This window comes from Echiichthys vipera (genome assembly GCF_963691815.1).
Source record: "Echiichthys vipera genome assembly, chromosome: 10".
NCBI lineage: Eukaryota > Metazoa > Chordata > Actinopteri > Perciformes > Trachinidae > Echiichthys > Echiichthys vipera.
This window is the reverse complement of record NC_139835.1, coordinates 17,458,203-17,482,724: the sequence shown is the minus strand read 5'-3', so window position 1 is coordinate 17,482,724 and position 24,522 is coordinate 17,458,203. Positions and strand designations below refer to the sequence as shown.

The following is a 24,522-nucleotide window of genomic DNA, read 5'->3' as shown; positions in this document are numbered from 1 at the left end:
AAAGTGCTGTTGCATTTGGTTCTTAAGAGTATATTGCCCTTTATCAGTGACATTAATACAATGGTTCACATCACACAACGTCACAACCATTACATGGGATTGAAAATGGACCCATCCCATTGACAAACACCAGAAAAGTGTTTTTTGCAGGCTTTTCATATTGCTTTTCAGAAAGTTTTTTTATGGTCAAGAATGACTTAATGGCTTTTAAAATATTTCTTATAGCTTCATATTTAATTTCACATCATATTTAAAAGATCTATAAATAACTTAAGGAATCACAGGGAACCAGTATATGAATAGATAAAGGATCCTGGTTAATGCTAATATGACATATGATATTTCATAATACAAAGTATATAACAAAAATAACTGATCAAATAATAAAATCTTGAAAAGTCTCTTTGCAAGACAAACCGTTTACATTTCGGCAGGTAACATTGGAGCAACACAGTTCTTAGCTTCAGGAAGTGCATTTTGACAACACAAATAGTAGGTTTCACTGGTTTATGAAGAGGTGGAATATTTGTGACACACCAGATAAAACAGAAATTCACTTGAATCAACAGTTATTAACACAGCTAAACATAAAGGGTTGATTCACTGCAGCGTCAAATACAGGTTTGTTTACGAGCACACAGGAGGGAGAGTGAAAAAGACTCACAACACTGTCCTCCATCTTCTTCATCTTACATTTCTCATCATGGACATCGCTGTTGTGAGACACTGCGAGTACTATGGTGCACTGTGAGAATTAAAAAAGGAAAAGAGATGTATAATGAGCAGAGTATAGATAACTAAGCATACAGTATATTATCTTTTAAAAACAACTTGTTACCATCAGTGGTAGAAGAAATACCCAGATTCTTTACTTAAGTAAAAGTTGTAACATCAGTGTGTAAAAGTACTCCGTAACAAGTCCAATTTATGCATTTAAAATAATACTTAAGTAAAAGTACATCTACAAAATGCATCCAAAGTAAATAACTCATTATGCACAATTGCCCCTTCAGAGTTTTATTATTATAAACTGAGTATATTGTATAAATTATTAGAACATATGTCATGAAACTCTAAATCTAGAAACTTAATAACTACAGATGTGAAAGTGCTGATAAGCAGTTTCTGTTACCCTGTTTCCCCCTATTTCCAGTCTTTGTGCTAAGCTAAGCTAACCGGCTGATACTCACAGACATGAGAGTGTTATCTTCCCGCCTACCTCTTGACAAGAAAGTGAATACCCATATTCCCCAAAATGTCTAACTGTTCCATATATCCAAAATTCAAAAACATAAACAACTAAACTAACTGTAGTTAATTTACAGTCTGACCTTTTGAGTGCATTAAATACACATGAAGGGAGAACATTTTTATAAATACGCACATAGTGACATATTTACTTGTATTGGAGTAAAAAAACAAACAAAAAAGAATGTGCCTGACCTTGGAAAATATTCTCATAATGCAGAACATGTTCTGTAAGTTTAAACAGTCACAGATAAACACATTTCACAAAAACAAGATTCAATGAGCTAATGGCAGACAATCTAAATAAATACGACTGTAGCCCCATTGACCTCTTGAAATATTTACCTAAGATAAGTGCCCACACATAGTGTAGACCTTATTGTCATTAAACCTTAAGTTACAGGTATTTCTTCTCTAGTTACTAAAGTTGCATTTACAACGTATTTTCATTTCTGTAAAGAAAAAATAAAGTTGTGAGTATACTGTATATTCAACGATGCAAAAAGTCTTACCATAATGTTTTGCGACCCTGTTCTTTCACATGATTTAGCTTTTGGCATTCCAAGTATTTCCAAAAGGACCTTTTGACATTTCATCTGTGATATTGATGATGGGTATCCCTCTGTGAAAAGGAGTTGACAATGTACTCTTATCTTTATGCAACAAATGGAAAAAAACATATCAAATATATATTAAATATAAATACAACTTACTTGTACCCTTCTAATGGCACTTGCACGACTCCTTCATCTTCTGCCAGTATACTCTGCTCCTCTTCCTGAAAGGTTTGATAAAATACAGCTTAAATTTGTAGAAATATTTATCAAACTAAATAAAATTGACACGCATGTTGTGGTGAAACAGTACATAGATATTGGTTTATGATAGCAACAGCACCTCTTCAGCATCCTCAAGCTTCTTCTTCTTACTCTCTGGCATGAGGTCATCCAGCCAGCTCAACTCTCTCTTGGTGAAGAAACAGTCCATTAGCTTCCTGATAAACACCAGAGCCAACACCTGCAGAAATGACAAACCTCCACAATTAGCATTTGGCATTGTGGTGAAAGGTATGCTGCCTGTATAATGGTCCTGCAGATGTTATAATTTGAATATTTACACACCATCATGGGGAAGACAATGGCAGCTTTGGAGGTCTTGATGACCCAGAGCATAACCAAACAGGTGAGCTGGATGATGGTGAAGAGGTGCACCTTCCTCAAGGGTACATGTCGTAGGTAGATGAAATCTGGCTGGTGCTTAGCTGGCATGCCGAACAGTCTCAGACGGTCAAAGAACTGGAGAGGATAAATGATAAAATTGTTAAACCTCCAGTAACTTATTTTTTGGCCAACTGGGGTTCAGCAGAAACAAGTTGTAAACACAACATTTATATCACATTTATATTTTACGTATGTTTAAAACATTTTAACAAACAGTTGCTTATTTACACATCCATTGATGAAAGCCACTTAAAGTGACTTTACATTATCTTATCTTTCTTCATAATACAGCATTTGAACAGGGTTACTATAGTACAACTTATGCACTTATGACAAACCCTCAGAGAATAATCATCCAGATCTGCAGCTTTTTAGCATCTTTAAGGTCATGATTTTGGCAGCCTTTAAAAAAAAAAAAGAAACTCAATTCAATGCCTCATTAGCATTGAACAGCAAACACACAATGATACTGACTGCTGGACAAAGTCCAACATCTATCAAGCTAAAAGTTGCTTTGTGTCTGCTGGATGTTTAATTACAACAAGCTTGATCCCCGTGAAAAACATAGAACAACGCTTGTGTGATAAAGATCTTTTTATTTTCAAACTGCATTTGTCTTAATATAAATACAGTTTTCAAAACCAATAATAGAAAGTACTTCAAAGTGGAGAAAATAAGAAGTAAACGGGGCAATTAAACAACAGCCAGGTGTTCTGTAAATGCTGGGAAGACACTAGAGGCCAATTAACACTTTTTATCTGGGCAGCCAGACAATATGGAGGCGATCGCCTATCACGGCTCAGTGAGAATTAACTATCTACACAGATTATCCGGAAGGAGCCTCTACAATTTAAAATTCAAGCCACACTGGCCAACTGTGTGTTTAATCCAAACCATGCAGATAATCTAAAAACAAATTACAACCAAAATTATGTACAGCTCCTTATGTGTGTGTAGTGTGTAATCACGTTGTAATTATGAGAGGGTACAGGTGTGTGACACTATTCACTTTCAATATCTGTTGGTTAGATTAAGTCAGTCATATCAAATGTCATATAGTGTCATATTCCTATGTTTGCTATTCTAGTGATGCATTATAATATGAGCAAAAAAAAGATGCAATACAAATCCTTTCACCTGAATGCCTCTGAGAGAGGACGCTCCCATGTAAAGGAATACTCCATACAACACGGGCATAGGAATGAACTGAGGAACAAAAGAGGTGTCATGTCAAAATACAAAGACCTATTGCACTTAGTTAATGTCTTCAGGATAAAGCACTGTGACATGTATACAACAATTACAGAGGGATATTAAAAGTCACATTCAATGATACTGGAAGATAACTGTACACAAATGAAAATGCACAAATAATGAAAGAAGACTGACCTTCAGCACGGATGTCATGAAGACAGAGCAGCCCATGAGGGTGAAGATCATGAGACCAGTAAAGCGTTGCTCTCGGATGCCGAGGAACTTGGGCTGCTCCCCAGGAGCTGAGCACTCGGATTCGAGCTTAAGGCTGTTGACGTGGCTGATGGAGAGGACAGTGGCCGCTACGAACCAGGGCAAGCCCATCAAAGAGCACACACCGAGCATCACCCCCACCATGAACAGATCCAGGTGGTATCCACAGCCTTTCTGAAAGGGGGAGAAAAGGCACCAGTAAATAAAGTTAAGCATGTTTTGAAACACTTTCAGGCATGCTGAATTCAGACCAGCATGTCTCCAAGATGCTTTACTGTACATGCAGTCTGCAAAGTAAAGTACCTTGAGTTTGTGTTCCTTCCTGTTGATGATGACAGCTGTGATCTGCTGGTCCATAAAGATGAGGATGGTACAGAGCAGAGCTGGGAACACTGTAATGACTGCGGTCCACCAGGGGTTGGGCCCCAGCGGGTTGATGAACCAACCTCGATCATCTCTGGTTGGCTTATGAAAAAAAAAAGATAGTTGTTGCTTGGACATAATTGGTGGCTTGTGAAAGATCAAATGATGATGTTACTCAGCAATGTGTTAAATGCGTATAAAATATTCTTTTGTGGACTCCCTCACCTTAAACACACTGGGAACCTTAAGTTTTGGAGAGGGGATCCCTAAAGTATAGTCGACCAAGACCATGGTTAGGATGGTGAAGAAAACAGCAAAGTCACTGATGATTGACCTCACCTGTTCGAGGGAAATATCCAAAAATGATTCAGTTTCATTTATTTTAACCAATGTAAACGCATACAAAAGGGTTTCAGGACACGTAACTCCTCATGTTGCAGAAGTCCTTGTTTCTATTATGCAGAACCGATTTTTGACCACTAGAGTGTACCACTGCACTACTCTACTATGCAGCTGTAGTGGCTTTGTCTTCAGGTTTGGATGACAATGCACTCTAATGTAATGACAATGTGTGAAGAATAGTACCTTTGTGGGAAAGTAATTGCTGAACTTGAACTCCTTGAGGAAGGCAGACATGAAGACTGTGGAAAAGAAGAGAATGACACACCAGAAGAGGACATCAGGGACGTAGGGTCCATGAGGGCCGCAGGCGCTGCCCACAAACTCCCCGCGCTTTTCGATACAGTCCTGCAACAGCAGATAGAAGGTCAGTTATTCATACTCATCGTATGATTAGCATTACAAGAGAACCAGCAGACTCTAGGTTTCCACAAATACGGTTTATGAGCAATAATGTCGACAAAAAAAACTTAACTGAACACAAAAAAATGTGCTTTTATAGTGATTTGCAGTAATCCAAAGTAATCCAGCCCACATGCCCTTAATCTCGTCTATTCAGATTACTACATGTGAAAGGGCATGTCTTTTTAAGGTGGAAAAACCTAAATGCACAGTATTCTATTATTCTTTTATTACTTTTTAAAATCTATATAAACTAGGGCTGGGACTTTAACGTGATAATTACGATTAATTAATTACAGACAAAATACCGCAACAAAAAAAATAACGCAACAAAAAAAAATAACGCAATTAATCGCAATTTATTTTTGCACTCGCAAACACGAGAGAAACTAAACTGATGAGAAGCGAGATGAGTTGTTGCTGCATTCAGTGGGTGGACATTTAAGTTCTAAAAAACGACCAACTGGAAACATGGATAAGAGCACGGTTGTGTGCAAATTGTGCAAGAAAGAATTTGCCTCCCACCGGAGCTCTCAGCCTCCGCTCCACCTCAAGGCTGAACATGTTGCAGCTAACGTTAGCACAGACAACGCTACGAGGAGGGACAGTCATAAGTTGATGGATCATTTTGGTTTCTGTGTTTTTGAAAACATGGGAGCAAAAGCACTCTATGTTAAACTGTTTATTTTATGCCAAGCAAATTATTGTAAAAAAATTTTCGAAGCACTATTTTATATTTTATAAACAAAAACATATGTGTTTAAGATGTAAGTTTACAAAAAGTTAGTGCTCACTGATAAAATAAACACATTTTGTTGTTTAAACTCATTTTTGTGTCTATTCATTAATTAAGTCATATAACAAAATCAATTTATATTGAAAAATGTTACTTGTGTCAAATATTGTAATGTGATTAATCGCTATTAATTATAGATACATTTTTTTAACCGTGTCCCACCACTAATATAAACACATTCTGCATAGGACAAAAGTTGCGGATGCGGTCTGGTTTCTGTTTGTAGTGGTATTTACCAATCATGTTTAAGCATGCTTTGGTTGCATGCAGGTAAACAGCTTTTGTGCAGCGCAATAGAGGCAGAACCCGTTGGCTTTCATGCATCTTGGAACCCAATGTCTGTTGTCTGTTCATGATTTATCTTTTCATTAGCTTTTTGTTATTATTTATCTGCATTCATATGCAGATATCTACTTATATAGACGCCGTATATCTCAACTCCAAATCCATTCTTGTGTCTTAAGGTGCAAACTGGACCGCAAACAAAGACTGTCGCTCGGAAGAGGAAGTCTTGGCACGTTTTCCAATGGCTACACTGAGAAAGCCTACAATATTAGCCGTTGCCCCCAGAGGCTAAACTGTTATCAGACAGCCGATGGGTTATGAGATTAACTTTTTTAAAACAAGTTGTTGTGGGCAGTACCTTGGCCTCCAGTGCTTCCCAGTAGATTTCTGAGGCAGTGACATTATTGATCTCCCAATACTTCAAAGTGCCATTGGTGGGATCAGAAGGCTCAACACATGAACATCTGTGGAAGCACATGAACATCTGGGTAACTCAATAATCCCTCATCTGTCAGGGATTTACAGTACCTCCCAAGACTTAGTAATTACACTTTTACTTTACAACCTTGTACAAGATATGTGTGAGAAAAAGTGTCCACATACGAGTACATCGTGAGTTTGTCCAGGTTGTTGTTCTTGTTAAAGGGATAGTGCTCTCCCAGGTGAAAAAGTTTCTCCAAGGCCTCGTAGATGAAGATGATGCAGATGAGTGAGGCGAAGGCTTCCTCTGTAAAACGTGTGATGTAACAAACAAGAGAGCTGGCATCTGTAGCCACCAGCACGATGCAGAGGAAAGCTGTCCACAGACCAATGCAGGCTCTCAGAGACAGATAGGACAAGCCATACTCCCTATGTGGAGATTAAAGTGGAAAAATCACTCTGACAGATTTCAGGTCAAATCACATCATCTATTGATTATTTACTGTCTGTTCGGTGGATTGGAGGAAATCATCATCACAGTTAGATGAAATGGTCTTTTGCTCATACAATCAGAACATTTAATGATCTTCAGGGAGGCCAGATGTTAGCGGGATGGTACATTCATGACAATGTAGTCACAAAGTGATGCCATGTTTAGATGAAATGAGAGTTGTTCAGATACCAGTATCTGAAATGCCTCTGATATTAAAATGCTGGATTGGGATGGTCAGTATACAAGTCTATGCACTTATCCAATACCATGTTGTTTAACCCTGAAAACGTTAAAATAATTTCACCTAGATAAGATGGACGGTTTCCTATAAATCAGTTCCTCTTTCGGCGCTCTAAAACAGAAGCATACAAAGCAAGTTGTGCTGTGCAGTCACTGGCAACTACTATTATTCATTAACTTTCATTTTACTAAGTTGCGGCTGCAATTTAACAGTTTTTGCTTCAGGTATCGGAATTAGTATTGGGAAGAGAAGAAATAGTATCAGAACATTTCTAGATTAAATGAGATGATTTATGGGTACAATCACATGGAAAGAAAACATACTTGCAGAATTTGAACAATATCTTCTCAAATACAAGCACTGGCCCTGTGCTGCCCAGGATGGTAAGGGGCTGCCCTGCAAACAGCGAATAGGCTATTCCAGTCAGTGATGCTCCAAACAGCGACTCAATTGCACTCTGGGGAATGGCAAATGACAGAGAGATTATTGATGGAAGAGTTACCTTAATTGAATCTTTACAATATTGAACTACATATGTGGTCTGCTTTAATGTACTAAAGCACTGGTACAGTGCACAGCAGTGAACAGTTAAGGCACACTAACACTTGACTTTCGTACTGTGCCCAAGCACGATTCACGGCTAAAGTCTAGTTCGTTTGACCAGTGTGACCAAATGTACGAGAACGAGCATAAGCATATAAGCAAGAAGCAAGAAGCAATCGTGCCTTGGACCAGATCTTTTGAAGCGAGTGCAGGCCAGGCATGGTCAGCGGGGGAGGAGGAGGGAGGGGGGACAATCGCGCTTAAGCACAGCACGGATCAGTCGGGCCAAGTGTGAGTATGCCCTTAGTTGGCAGAACACTGTGAACATTTAGAGGGAAAGGGCATTGGATTTACTATGCGTCCTTCTGTGGCCTCGCCCAGTAGTCCTCCGAAGGTGATGACAGGGGACATGCAGGCACAGTAGAGGAATAGGAAAGAGGCCACACACTGTAAACTGAAAGCATCAGTGTAGTCGGACAGGTAGCGGGGTGCCTTGCGCTTTATATCTAGAAAGAGACCACCAAACCACCTGGAAATATAAAAAGAACATTTGTTCATTTTCAAAAGCATAATAGACCCAGATTCATTCTTTTAAAAATACATGCTAAAATTTTTATTTTTTTTCCCCCTTTATTTGCGTTCCCTCCATTGCCATCTTCCTGATGTTCAATTGTTGAGTGTAATAGGCCCCTACATTAGAAAGGTCTAGCTACAAATAGTCCTCTCCAGGAAGGATGTTTCAATGGAAAACCACGTTATTTCTACAACTACAACCCAAGTTTACCTATAAAACAGCAAAGCAGTATTATGGTGTACATTTTGTAGAAAAGTGATATTATTCAGTTTCCTGGCTTGATTTTAGAAAGGTCTGTGTTCCTATGTCAGCATTACTTACTATTAGATACAAGAGACTTTTTTTTTTTTATCAACAACATATCGTATCGTATTTAACTGCAGTCTCACTATAAGTTCTTCTCTATACAAAACATAACAAATGTAGTGTTGTGTGACGCTCTGGATGCTGAGTAGTCGACTTGTAAATAGATACTCTGCAACAAAATAGTGAGTGTAGTGAGTGGGCTGCATGCTGCACTGCCACAACACTGCATTTAAAATAATATTTTATCACCTCTGTATAAAGACTTCACACTATTCTATCGGTGATCAGAATTCACTTTATACAAAAACACAGCCCCTTTTTTTTCCCTTTTATGATTCCCCACCTTCCAGTACGCTGCAGTTCAGGACCCCCGTGGCCACCTTCCTCCTCTTCCCCATCGCCCTCTACTAATCCGTTAGGTAAAATGTTACTTTTCTTCCTCTTCTCCTGTTTAAACAAACAATCCAAAGTAAGTTAGGTTTATTTTCAAGTACAAAATCAAGAGTCACATGAAATCTGAAAAGGAAGATAAGAAGGCAAGCAGCTAACAAATTCCCTACTAACCTGAGAAGGTACATTTTTTGGTGGCTCTATGCGTATGGATGGGTCCCATTCTCCAGGAGGCAGGACTGTCACTTGGTCGAGGAATTCATCAATCCCAGCGATCAGATCATTGCGGTCTTTAGCTTTATAGGCAACATCATGGAAAACCTGTGGACAGAAAAATAAGGTAAGGTTGATGAAGGCTGCAATCCTGACTCAAACACTGACTGTCTGCAGTGCACTGTCTGCACTCCCACTGTATTTTGCATCCTTCAAGATGCATACATATACTTTACAGACTCATGGGTATTTCAATGCAGGAATGTCTGCCAACCTTTAACCCCATGTCAAACATGTGCAGAACATACCATATAAGCTTAGGAACTGCTCAATATTCTCCCCAGTAAAATACCTAGTCTCTTCAAATCAGAGTGTACATCAAGTTTGGACTTTGTCAAAGCTCATCTTTTCCTCCTAAGTGATGATGGCAGCCTAAATCCCAGACAAAAAGCAGGACATGAGGGGCTGACTAATCGCCAAAAGCATGTCATAAAAGCTCTGAGCTGTGTTTCATGCTGAGAAATGTTCTATCACTTCAGGAATTTGTTGAGTTCTGCTGGACTGTGAATTTATGCAGGGTACGTGCAGGAAATCTGAGTATGACATCTGGTTAACATTCAAAATGATATGCACTCTTCAAAACATTAGTAATTAAATCAAAATCCTGAAGGATGCTTACATGTAATGATTTGTTCTTTAGTGAATTCTTACCTCATCTGTCATAAGTGTTGCAATGGACCTTCCAATCTCGTGATACTGAGGCCCTCTACCCAGGGGCCCTAAAAGAATAAACAGAAACCTAAAGGCAAAAACAGATATTTGTAATACAGTAGCAAATCAAATCTCAATCAAAACTAACTAAGATGTATTGACTAAATTTCAGACAGGGTTTAGATGTATAAATAACATATATTTATAGCTTATTGAACATAGTTGGGTCAACCTTGTGGCGATGGGGACTTCAGCCAGCCCGCTGAGCATGACCGCCGGTGAAAGGCGGACAAATGCCACCACCGGTTTGTTCAGAAATTCCAGTTCTCCCACTAACACATTACATGCTTCGGCCCCTGCCGGGATCTTCTTCATGAAATGCAGGTCTATCTGATAGAGAACACAAAGTACAGTGTTTAGAGTATTGTATAGAAGGCAATTGACACACTTTCCAGTTAGCTTATGGTCTAAGCTGCTTTGGCTGAGAGCATTCTTTGAGAATGTAAAAAATATCAATTCATGTTCAAAAGTGCATTCTATAAATAAACCATTATTTAAGTTTATCCTCACATTAAGCCCCAAATGAAATGGTTTGACTGGAATCTGGAGTAAATGCAGTCCAGCTGTCCAGGGCATTGTGTGTCATAGGAAGTCACAGATGTATTACAATTAAATATTACAATATTACAACAAAGATTATTTAACCGTAGATGTGAGTTTGACCTGTTGAATAATAATTCATAAGGATGGAGCATCTATCATTTCCAGTATGATGCCTAAAGCGTATTAAAGCTGACCCCGACTATAAAACTGATCCTCTTAAAGTAGCTATGTCTGTTCTCTCTTTAATGCAGTGAAACTACATTGTATAGAACATTTTGGAATATCAAAGGTGTTGATTTCCCAGCAATAAGTATGTGGCATTTACAAGTGTTGACTGAAGTGTTTTTTAAAACTCATGTGGCTCTACGGCGGCTGTTCCAAACTATCCAAAAGAATATTTGGTATGATGGGTCATAACTTCCATAAACACTGTTAAAGTGCTGTTTTTTAAAGTCTCACAGTTAATGCTGATTATTCTGATGTGTGCATTTTGTAAAAAAGAATACACATAATAATATGCCTGCTGCAAACAGGAAATTATGTTCATAAATGTCTAAAAGGTGCAATGTGGATGATTAGGTACATTCACTTTAATAGTTCTTCAAATAGAATCCATACTAGCAGAGCCCATTTCATTAATGTTTAAGTGAAAAGTTATTAACAATGGTGACCCGGACAAAAGGTTAAACTCCTATACATTATGTAAAAGGTTTAAACACTGATCTTTGTCTTTGCTGTATGTGGCTGTCGGGTAGTTATAATACTTAACATGGTTATAATCCTAATCCTTTACTAGACCTTTCCATTAACAATACCAACAATGACCTCCTGTTCTGTAGTTTTAGTAAAAATTACATTTGGGCTACTGTTACATATACAAGACTATACTGTATCCTTACAGCTCCACAACACAATACCCACTCTAACAAATGTGCAATTTATTTTTTATTAGATTGATGCAATGTCCTTTATACAGGCAAAAGTATCAATAACATATACATAAAACACTTAAATATAGGTAAAATACCAATGTTAATGTGAAACAATGTTACCAAAGAAAAATATTTTATTATCAGTATCAAAAGTCTTTATTATGCAAATTGGCCCCTGTGACTATTATAATACTATATTATTATTGCTGTTGCATTATTGTGTAGGCAGCATTTTATTGTTGTAGCTGGTAGAGGTGGAGTTAATTCTTATAACTTTATATGCACATAACTTGAGAAACACAGCACTGTATGTATTTATAGTGCATCTGCACAGTGTGTGTACTATACCTTGCTGAAATCCACCGAACTGTTTTCTTTATTGACGTCACCTTTCCCATCTGGACCTGCTAACTGAGACTGGGAGGCTGTCATCTGACCTGGATAAACCAGAAAGAAGAATTGTCTCAATATTTCAGTAACTGATTATTTCACTGAATATTACAAGACTCACAAAGTGTACAGAATATCTCTAGAAAGGCAAACATATGAGTGAGGATGACACACAAATCACAGATGACAACTTTAACACGTTGTTGTGTCCAAAACCTCAGGCTTACTTTAACATGATTACTGCCAAACTGCCTGACAGGTCTGCCCTTATTTCTATATTCATTAAAAGCACGGGCAAAAATGAACTCTAATTATTGTGTTTAATGCTCACAAAGCGTGGCGTGGAAATTGTTGCTTTGAAATCTAGGGAAATTAAATCTCTCATGATGTGCCACCAAGACGTCTATTAAACTAGAAAAGGATTTTAACAATTTGGTGTGTTCTGTGAAACTAATTCTGTCATGCGGAATTCTGGCAAACATGAAGCTTATAAAATCTGGTTGGCAATGACAAAAGCAAGTAATGCTTCCAATAACAAGCCTGTCCTAGACTAAATTTAGCCCAATATTCAACCAGATAGTTCTTGTGCTGTGAACATAAACAGCAAACTAATTTGCATATTTATAGAATGTACTTATGCACAGTTTTTTAATCTCCTTTTTAACTTGACCTCTTTAATCCCACAAAAGGACCTATTCTGAGATGCCAGCATCAACACAAATTATTAAAATATTCCCCTTTACAATATGTTTTTTTAAGTAAAATGTGGCAAAGGGGCAAGAGCATACTGTATAAACCAGCACCTGTTGACTTCAGTGGGTCTGTGGCAGGTGGGTGGGCAGATGGTGGGTGGTGGAGAGAATCAAGAATGATGAGAAAATGGAACATACGCAAGTTAAGACCATATGTGTACAAGACATATACACATATTGCACATTTACAAAGTATCTATACAAAAACACTACTGACGACATTCATTACCGAATCCAGTAAAGCAGCGGTTCCCAACCTTTATCATTTGTAACCCCTTAAAGGGGAGATATTGTGTTCATTTTCAAGTCAATACTTGTATTTTTGGCTTTGGTATTTTGGAACATGTTTACATGCTTTAATGGTCAAAAAACACATTCCTTTTCTCATACTGTCTGTCTGAATATACCGGTATTCACACTCTGTCTGAAACGCTCCGTTTTAGCGCCTGTCTCTTTAAGCACCCCCCCCCCCCCCCCCCCCTTCTGAAAATAAGCACAGTCTTCTCTGATCAGCTTTTCCAGGTCTTCCACATCTGTACTCTCAGCAACTCTGTCACTGTCACTGCTGCTGCGGAATGACTGTAACGGCCCTTTAACGGCACTTTCTATGGATATATGGTATAGTTATGACATCACAACCTTACAAAGTTCTGATGGCTCGTACAGAGGTACAGTTTCTGAATACAGGCTCTGTGCATTTCTCTGTGGATTGAGCATGTTGATACTTTCACAGTATTTTCATAGTACCTTGACCTGCGTTATATTCAAAAAAGATAGGGATATCTCACTACAATATGGGACCTTTAATGCAAAGTTACTTCTACTTGGGATCCCTTATCACAATATGCTTAAAGTATGTCAACAACGTCGACCAATTCAACCAAAGATTCTTCCATCTCAGAATGTTTAATTGAATAATTATAGAGGCCTGAAGAAGTAAAATTGTTGATATTGTATACATAACCTATATAATCTTTCGTTTTTCTCACCATTCTTGTCCAAGTGGAGCTCAGATGTCCGTCGACCCATGTCAGCAAGGGAGCGTACAATTGGCAGGCGATTAGCTAGCTTCTTTTGGTTCTGGTGATGGTGTTGCTTCAGAAGTGTTTCATGCACTCTCTTTCTGAGTTCATCTCCTAGAGGCGAGTATAACTCCTGGTGGTCCAAGACCATATCTAAGGTAGACAAAAACAAACTATTTGGATTAATGTTTAAGGGTTCTAGCTTAGTGTGTGAGAAGTAAAACAAAAGCCTTTTTTCCACTCAAAAGGTACAATTCAAGCTAGTCGAAATTGAACAATTATGAAGACAGTACTTTCTGAGTTCAGAGGTCTTAAACTGGTAAAAACAGCGACTTTGTCACTTACTACATTATTACAGTATATTTATATTACTCATTACAGTAGTTACCTGCAATCTCTTCGATGGTATTAGCCCTCATGTCGAGCAGTACAGTGCTGTTGATGATGCAGCTTCGCAGCTCAAAGAGGCTGTGTAGAGACAGAGTGGCTACATAGGGTTTACTCCATCGCTCTCCTCCGTCCTCCACATCCTCCTCGAACTTCAGCCACCTGTAGCAGGAGTTTGAGTAGCAGTCAGGAGAGAGGCCAGCAGATGGCAAACTGGCCAGCCATCTGTTATAGTTGCAACAACAACACTCAATAATCTCCTCACATTTAGCTTATTTATTACCCTTCCTCGTTGCCTCATATTAGTGTATCACTATGAATAAAATATGACTGATTTACCATTTACCACAGAAGGCCGTTATTCATATGATAAATAAATTCTACATCTTGATTAACAACGACAATTATGAAAGAAAGTTAATTCCCCGAGCAATCACAACAATGAATGGCGATTATTTAATGTAATAGAAACACAAACATTAGACACACAGCTACATATCTCATCAGTGTAAGTGGGATCGAGGGGCATGACCGGTCCATTCAATCAGAGCTTTCAGTAACGACATGTAGGTCGTGACTGTTTGCAGATGCTACGGTGACATGGCAGTAAAACAGTACCTGGCACATTCCCTCCACTCAGAATCTTCTCCATCCCTCACACAGATTTCATCCATCTCTGTGAAGAGGTCATGAGGAATATGCTCCTCATCATCGTCCTCAGTGCCCAGCAGGAACTGCACTCTCTGGGAGGGAGTGTCTGGGAACACAAGAAATCGCACTATGTGGTTTAAAATCACAAGTATCTCTATGCTATAGTGTGTTAGATTATGATTATAGCTAGTACAGTACCATAAACTGGAGACTCTCTACCCTCCACCAAAGTAGGGGCCCGGTCCCTGCTCCTTTTCCTGTGTTTGTTTCCATGGTGATGGTGCCTGCGATGGCTACGGTGCCTGGTACTGCCCAAGGGGACATGGACCCCGATGTATAGGGTCCTGTGGCCTGGGGACACATCGCACAGAGGCTAAAAGACTGCAACGCGCCTGTGTGTGTGTGTGTGTGTGTGTGTGTGTGTGTGTGTGTGTGTGTGTGTGTGTGTGTGTGTGTGTGTGTGTCTGTCTGTCTGTCTGTCTGTCCATCACTGATCATGATTAAACAATGCTTCTTTGTGTTACTCCATTAAGCCTTACATTATTTATCATGGATGTTCTGCCACATCCTGAGTGTTTTTACTGTAATGTAATGCATTGCTCGAACAGATTTGTAATAATATAATGCGTACTGCTTCTATATAATGTACCATACCACAGTGAGCAGCATGTATATACCACCTGTTCAAACATAAAAAAAGCCCTTGTTAATAGAATACATCGTAAATAGTGTAGTGACCTACTGCCCTTTCGCCTCTACCTCACTCTCTCTGCTCTTCTACCCTCCCTGCATGGTGACACCTCTCAGGTCAGTCCCCTTTGGGCCGATGCAAATAAATGTCATGACTGTAATGTAATGTGCCGACTTCATACTTGGTACATGAAAACTAGACATGAAATAGTGATATTTTACCGAAAAACTATTAATTCATGAATAATTAGCAGTGGTTAGCTCTGTCGCCTCACAGTAAGAGGGTTCCAGCTTGGAATCCCGGCTGGGGCTCTCTGTGTGGAGTTTGCATGTTCTCCCCATGTCTGCGTGGGTTTTCTCCGGGTTCTCTGGCTTCCTCCCACAGTCCAAAGAAATGCACGTGTTAGGTTAATTGATGATTCTAAATTGCCCGTAGATGTGAGTTTGAGTGTGAATGGTTGTCTTTCTCTGTCTGTCTCTATGTGCCCTGGGATAGACTAGCATCCTGTCCAGGGTGTACCCCGTCTCTTGCCCAATGTCTGCTGGGATCGGCTCCAGCCCCCCGCGACCCCTTTAGGGACAAGCGGTTAAAGATGATGGATGGATGAATGGATGGATGAAAGGAAGGATGGATGGATGGATGGATGAAATTACAGTATGATACAGTGAGATTATAGCATATCTGTGTATAGCATGGTATATTATCTATATATAGAATCCTTCTCATGGCAATACTTGAAAGCACACTGCTGGAAGTGATGCATATGGTATGACAAGGAAAGTGTGAATGCAGTTCGACTACATGTGTAAAATATAATGTAAAATATAATGTTGCCGTTATCTAATAATGAGAGAGTGATGTTTCTATCTACTGCTCTTGAGTGTAAATCACTGTGCATATACTCATCTGGCTGTGTGCATTTGTTTTACTTGTATGCCTTGTATAACTATGTGCAGTTTGTGTGTCCATGTTTGTGTTTGTGCAGGAGGTATAGACAGCGTGAGTGAGATGGAAGAGAAAAAGAGAACATGTCCATGTTTGTACTCATAAGTCCGCCCACTCAGTTCACTGCAGTATGACATGAAGATTCAGACAACCGAACAGTGATCCACACAAAGATTGGTATATGCACGACACAAGTCATTAATTGAGATATTTTACAATTAAAAAATATATATTTCTTTAAATACAGTATATCTTTTTTTAAGTTTACAAACAAAATCATAGCATTATCCATGCATTTTGTTCTGAACAGTGTTCCTTTTTTATATATTAGAGCTACATAATCTCCATTTATGGCTGCATTCTTTGAATAAATTCCTTACCTGCATTATTATCATATTTGATCTATTATTGTGGTGGCTTATGATTCCCTTGAAAAAAACTTGAAAACAAAAAGCTGTTGCATGTTAATTTCACTGAAAAGCTAAAACTAATTGTAATGTTATCTGTGTGCAAATACTAATGTGGAAAGCTGTTGGCCTTTAGCCAAAGTTACTCAATCACACTGTTTGTATCTTGTTTTGGTCGTCCATGTTTTTTAGTGATTATGAAATTGCTAATGTCAACTCAGCTCACCCAGTTTCTACCTCCCACTCTGCTCTTGTCTTTTAAATATGAAATTGCTGTCGAGAGAAAAGCAGCCGTTTTGAGGACAGAGTGGGCGGACTTAGCTACAGCAGCCTCTAGCTGCTTGAAGCTTTTTTGTATACCAGATGCATTCAGTGCAGTCCTGTACCTTCAACATCCTCCTGCCCAAAGTTTGTTCCCTGTTGGGACCGTGCTCCTCCTCGGTCCACCACAGCCTCATCATCATTCCTCTGTGGGCACACAGTGGCAAACACAAACACATAATTGACATTATAAACATTCTTCAAGAGCACAAGGGTCATACAATATCTTTTCTTAGCTGGAACTGGAACATGAAACACCATATCTGTGAGATGAATGTTTGTTGACACTGATGCCTCACAGTGAAGGGAGTAGTATGCACTGAATTGTGCAGTTGCCACGGAAACTAATTGCACATAACATCTTGAAGAGCATAGAGTATCATAGTCCACACAAAATGCTTCTAATGGGAAGAATAAATAACCCACCTACAATTAAAGATGCTATTGTGTTGTGGGTGCTTTCTTTGCAGTGACCTGTGACCTTGTTAATGAGACCTGAGCTCAAAATGTGAATCACTGCCTGACTTAATTAACACAAAGATAGGTAAAGTAAGTTTGCATTCTCCTTAACTGGCTGTTTTCATTTTAATCAGTGAGTTATCCACACTTATCAAGTTATAACAATGCATTACACTTGAAAAGAGGGATACAACTCAGGCTGCATTCCAAATAAATGAAACACTTTTATGAGTTAAAGCTTTTACATTATGATTAGAAAACCAGCACTGTGAAAAGAATATAATCCTCACTGCAGAGCTTTTGTCAGATTATAAGAGAAAATACCGAATCACCGCTGTTTGTGCAGAAGAGATTTCCCATGGATCTACATGATTAGAGTCAGGTCATTGAGAGAACCAGCATTCATTCTGTGGTGTGACTGTCGGCATGCTAATGCTATACTTGTGGAAGAAGATGAGGGAGAGTGGGTGGTAAGAGGGAAACAGTAAAACCAACAGAATTCACAATTTGTTATTTAACAGTGTCAGTGCCTGCCTGAATAAAAGCGCAGCATATGCTTTTATCTGTTTTATTACCTTCATCTCTTTCTTTTTCTTCACTTTCAGTGTTTTATCTTGTAAAACTGATAGATACTGTTTTGATTGTAATGCACCGAGCAGTTGTGGACACTGTACCTTGAGGCCAGAGGGCAGAAAACACCCACAGGTGCTAGACAATTGGTGAAAACCGCAGTTTGAGTGGGTGTTTTTCTCCCAGTATCCACAAGGGACAACAACGAGCCCACACATTGAAACAAATTAACTTTGACAAGTGGCCATATGAGAGGTGTGTTAAAACAGTATTTTTTTGTTTTTTACAAGAGAACAGAAATTAATGTTGGCTAACTGGTTGGTTTGGCAAGTGCACATCTGGTGAACAGCTCCACTTCCATTAAAGAACAGCGCACAGCCACTTCTCTGAACTCCTAACATGAGCATGATAATGTTAGCATACTAACATCTTGTGCTAGCAAGCGAAACTGTAAAACTGTGTGACTTGATTAAGTCAGGAGATCACCAGTTCTTAGGACGGATCTTCTATTGACCATGGGTGTCTTTACCAATTTGAGGGTCCAGTTTTGTTAACGTTTGTCTTGATTTTCACTTTGGACCAAAGTGTTGGACTGACAGACAGAACAACAGCCGTTACAGAGATACAGAGGTATTGTGGTTGGGAACAGACAGTGTGCTATAATTGCATTTTACACTTTCAGAACAAGGTTGATAAGACGTAATGCATTCATAAAATAATAACTTTAAAGAAAACCACCATTATTACTGCCAACAATTAATCATACAATTTACTTAAATGTTTGCATTATGTGAAATGTGAGAATCATAAACAGTCAACATGTAGACGTGACTACTTGCCAGAGCTGCCTGGTGTTGATTAGTGTACCAATGGTGTGGACTTAAGAGTAAAATCATTAAGCGCTGTCATTTACTGTTAATCCATGCAGCAACAGCTGGGATTGAGAATACAAACATGCAACAACAAGAGAGCTCTGCAGGGTCAATCTAGTATCCTGGAAATTATAAACAGATTCTGAGTACTTATTATAGTAGGTATTTGTATTCTGGAAGCTTGCTTGATGTTGACCTTTCTCTTAGCCATCTTGACCAGGAGTTTACCATCAAGGCATTATGATAATGAAGGACACTGATGTTCACAGCTGCAGTGCCACATGGGCTGGCCAAACCACAAGGCTGATGTCGATAATCTGTCTGCAAATACACAGGGAATGGATCAGCATCCCTGCTCAGATTAAACTGACTGTACTTGTTACTGAAACACCAGACACATTAGCCCATATTAAATGTACTGTGTTAAATTAATCTTTTTGATAATGGTAACATGCGTATTTCTCAATACTGAGTTAACTTTCTAAAAACCTCATACTTCATACAGTTAGCACAATATTGAAAACTATCACCACTTTTCTTGGCTTTGTCACAAAATGCATTCAGGGACATCTTTCAAAATTCATGAACTGTTTTCTCACTCAAACACAACCAAATATCTGATTTACACTCTATTTTTCACATGTTTACACACTATTGTAAACACTGTTAACTTTACTTTCAAAACCTAGCATAACTGCATTACAATTGGTTACATTCTACTCAGGGTTCGGACGTTCATGAAAAACCTGGAAAACTCATTGAAATTTAAAATTCCATTTCTAGGAAAAGTTATGGGAAAAAATATGTTTTTATAAGTTTTGAAAAGTAGTGGAAATAGCGCTAAATTGCATCAAATAGAATTACTAATTTATTCAAGCATCGAAATAGTATGTATAGTAATGAAATGTAAATTAGCATGTAACCGTCAAAATTATTTCAGAGTGGCTCAATCTTTGATTACAGGCACGCCACCAGGCTACAGTGGCTTCTGTAACGTAGCAGTTAGCAAGCGCAACCTACTATGCCCACAATATGCTAGTGCAGCTTCAACAATACATGGCTGTTTAAGGATACGTGCCAATTATGGCTAACAAAAGACACCGACCCAAGATGTGCTAAATGCAAACTGTGCTGTAAATCATTCAATATTTCGAAATGCGGGTAAGGTGGCGCTCGCTAGCCACATGAAGTCGAGAAAGCACAAGACAACAGCCCGGTTGCCAGCAGCGCAATTCCTGTCAGTGAGTTTATGAATGGTAATGCTGCGAAGACATCCAGCGACTGTTCTACAGTTTCCACAGCAAAGAAATAGACAAGTTTGGACATTTCATCAAAAAATGTCCTCAACGTTGAGATACTGTGGACATTAAAAATCATGAATACGCACAACGCATTCAAGTCATCCCAGGACATGAGCCATCTTTTCGCCCCTTTGTTCCCGGACAGCCAGATTGCAGCAAGATTTGCCTGCAGCAAGGAGAAAGTGTGCCCATGTCTGGCACATTTGGGCTAGCTCCGTGTTTTAAGAGATTTTTACTGGCAGAACTATCCCAACAAACGACATATGCAGTGCTGTTTGACGAAAGCCTAAACCACCATTTGCAGTCTAAACAAATGGATTTACACGTGAGGTTGTGGGAGGGAGCAGAAAAAAGACTGGTGTTTATTTGTTTTAGAGAGATGCTATATATTTCAAATGCAGATTTTAAAGCAGATAAATAATTGAATTTAATTTAATTTAGTTAAAGTTTGAGGAGAGGTCATTGAAAGGTCATTAACAATCATTGATGAAAAAGTGTACAAAACCCTGTACTACTACATCTAAAAAGAAATAATGCATGAACTTCCCATATCATCTGTTTTACACAAGTATGGATAGTTTAGTGCTGCATCACTGGAATTACTTTAGTTTCAGTTTGTGTACAATTAATTATAATAAAAATCTTTTGAAGCACATTGCAGCGTCTCTGATTCATTTCTGTGACATATACTGGAAGGTAACACGACCCATGCAATGGGTAAGTGATTTTTTCGTTGTAAAAGAATCTTGGTTTTCTAAATAGATTCATTAATTAGAGGCAGTCAATAGTGATACATATTGTAATGCTTTTGTTAGTGTTGTTTCAGGTCAGTGAGGAGTGTCCGTGTTCAAGTACAAGAGTTAATCCTGAGATGTGTACGACGTGTTTTGGTTGTGTTAGTGCATTTTGGATGTTAAAAGGGTTGATTGGGCAAAGACAAATTAGGATGTTAACACATAACTACGATGGATTGATCTACTATTTCAGACATGATGATCAGAAGAAGATCTGGTCAGTAAATGCAGCTCTCAAGACAAAGTAGGTTCTGAAGAAAAATAGGAATCCAAAGAAGAGTTTTAAGTATAGTGGTCAGACATTCTTCCAGGCAAGATTACACCCCAATGAAGCTTTTTAGACTAATAATCACCAGCGAAAAATCATGTTGAAAGGCTGGCCAATCACACAGCTGAAGTGATATGACAGGATGTGGCACATCTGATCCCTACAGATGGCTGTGGCAATTTTGGAAGTAGCAGTGGCTGCACAGGCTTTCGTGTGGCGCAAAATACACCGTAATCCTTAAATGTTTCTGCTAGAAACGTCAACATCCTGTAAAAGGACACATTAGTACTAAAAATACATTTCAGACATGCTTTTTAAGGTGTTTTATAGCTTTGAGCCCTCATTTTGGCATACTTAGTGTCTGCATCCATCTCCAAGCTGATAGATGGATCAGTAGAGGTCAGCAAGAGAAAGCTGTTTTCCACTTTTGTGTTTTGCAAGGATTTTATGCTCATTTGGGCATGTAGAGATTTTGTTTTCACAAAATGTCCCAAATATCTGTCCTGTCAAACACACCTTTTCCTCTGTTCACCACATATCTGAATATTTTCTCAATCCAAGAGGTGTTTGTCCTACCTGATATTTGACGAGCCAAGGAGCCTCCGAGTTAGAATGCATGAGCTCTGCCTCTGTGTCCTCTTCTATATAATCAGTTTAGACATAGTGCAACAGTCTGATAGCTGAGTTCTGCAGTGCAAGCGCCTGCTGCTCTGCTTCATGCCATGCCTGATAAACACTGATGCCCTCCTGCTGTGCCAAACAACTGTAATTTGTGAATGAGCATCTATAGACAGAGCCACCGGTCTCTCATCATGAGATTAATGCGGTGACATCATTGCTGTTGCAGCAGCATCTCATCAGAGACAAAGCGTGATTCCCACCATCCCTCCTCTCTTCCCTCTTTATACTGTATGGATGTAAAGTTAAGCCATGGATAAGCACGTCATGTTGAAATCAGCTTGGTCACTCCAAGGAGTTTGTCTGCAGCTCCACCTTTTGAGTTTGTCTTATTCCTGCACTTTCTACAATTTGAGCTGAGAAAAATGAATGACCGCAATGCAAGAAAAGTGTACATTTTATATGCTACTTTTTATTTTAACTTTGACCCTAGTAGTAGAAGTCTTAAAATCCAGGGACTGTAACTTACCAAACTTCTGCGCCCAACTGATGTGCCAAAGAAGGAATTTACCTGAAAGATAATAAATCATCACTTTAGTAGAAAGTAGGGTAGGGCTAGGCAACAACTCAATATGACAATCTATTGTCTTTTAATGGAATTGATATTGTGGGGAAAAAGCATTTAGATTTCATTGCCTAAATTGACAATAGCAAAATCAGTAACTTACACTTCCCACAACGTTATCTGAAATACCTGAGGGAATTTAAAAATTGCAGTTTTTGGTTTTCTAATCAAACTTCAATGTGATTAACATCAACTGGATCATATAGCCCATAATATCACATGCGTGAGCAGATATCATGATATAATGAGATAAAGGTCTGCAGAAAGAAGATGTATAGCTACAAATTTAAAAAAGAAATGTCTATTGTATATATATTTCTATATTGTTTCTATGGCAAAGTCAACAACCACCCACCAAACTTTATCATGGCAATATTCACGTCGTTTGAACGTCACATTCTGATCCTTGCACATTATGTTCATTTTGCACCAAACCATGACTTTATTTCATACAGACTATTTATTGCGTTACCAGAAAACATATTGTATTAAATGTTAAATATTGTTATTGAGAAGTGAAAAGACTTATATCAGGATAGAAGATTTGCCCATAATGCCCAGCCCTAGTAGAAGGGTTCATTCAGCCACTAAACTTTTATGACATTTGTTGCTCCAAATCAGATAAAGATTAACTCTGAGAGTTTATTTTTAGATTCTTAAATGTTCAGTGACTTTTGACTTGAGGTTGCAACCATATTAAAACCCAAGTCACATGGCTCTAAAAGTACTACCAGAGCAAAAAACACTCTCAGCCCAAAGCCTGTCAGTCTTAAACCTTCAGCTAAATGGAAAAATCTGTTTCGATGTAAACATGGATAATGACAACAAATCTCCTCCAAAGTGATCAGCAAAGACCAATGGGGACGGGCCTACACGTCTGAGAGCGTCCCCTGAGAGAGACTGCTTTTGTATCAATAGGATTAACCTATTCCTCTAAAGATATTTGTAGAAGTGGTTTGTTTTTGTGAGCTGTGTGTGAGTTACCTGCCTAAGGATGGCATTTGTACAGCCTGTACTGCAGCTACGTCGGCATGGCATCACCCCTTTGCTGCATTTTACATAAACCTTAATCTTTGTCACAATTTTATTCAAACCTGAAATAACACAAAGTCTCTTCTGCTTGAAATCACTAAATTAATCTGCCCCAGGGATTTGGTATATTTAAAAGGATATATCACAAAGTAATTGGACATCACTTTATCACTACAGCCTATTTGTTAAAATTTAAAATAGCATTCTGTTTCAATTCAGAAATCCCATCATGCCAAGATTAAGTCACATTTTGGCTGAATAAAAAAAAAAGACTGAATAAAATGGAATCAGTTGTGTCATATCACACTGCCATCCCTTTTTTCTGCAAGTGAGTGGAGCTCTGCAGGTGAGCTGCACCTTCTCAGAGCTCCACAGGTATTACTCACCTGTGGAAACATGTTGACTTAAACATTTTCTATCTGCCTCCTCATAAAGGTTCTCAAATGTCATAATTAGTTTTCTGAAAACATATATCACTGCGTTTAACATTTAAAAAGTGTCCTGAAATATTTATCTACGTGAGTAAATATGTATCCTAAGTAAGGGCTCTTACCGTTGGTATCAGCGGCTCTATCTGAGCACCTTGGTCCGAGGTGTCCATCTTCCTCTCTCTCTCTCTCTCCCTCTCTCTCTCTCTCTCTCGCCCTCCGCTGTGTGTAATCCGGGCAGGTGTAACAGTAAGTGAGCGACCACACGGCGGTCACATGTTTATGTCATCGTCGGTCAGAAGCTCGGTGGAGATTTGCGCCTCTCGTGCAAGTCCTCCTCGTTCATAGAAACATGCGCATCTCAGCCAGCTGACGTGGGCGCG

The 24,522-nt window shown here is 38.8% G+C and overlaps 1 protein-coding gene across 1 annotated transcript; it reads right to left on the bottom strand.

Moving 5' to 3' along the window:
* Nucleotides 1–1,794: 1,794 nt before the first annotated feature.
* On the bottom strand, nt 1,795–24,312 carry slc4a10b (solute carrier family 4 member 10b; the record flags this gene model as incomplete). The annotated part of the gene is made up of 25 exons (XM_083922253.1): nt 1,795–1,870; nt 1,962–2,026; nt 2,146–2,265; nt 2,370–2,543; nt 3,606–3,674; nt 3,858–4,109; nt 4,239–4,400; nt 4,524–4,637; nt 4,884–5,045; nt 6,539–6,644; nt 6,784–7,029; nt 7,658–7,791; nt 8,232–8,406; nt 9,101–9,204; nt 9,322–9,468; nt 10,072–10,159; nt 10,304–10,461; nt 11,955–12,043; nt 13,738–13,923; nt 14,159–14,319; nt 14,776–14,914; nt 15,007–15,159; nt 17,238–17,319; nt 22,584–22,625; nt 24,265–24,312. 25 exons carry the CDS (start codon nt 24,310–24,312, stop codon nt 1,795–1,797), a joined length of 3,252 nt encoding a protein of 1,083 aa, XP_083778379.1.
* Between the last annotated feature and the right edge of the window lie 210 nt (nt 24,313–24,522).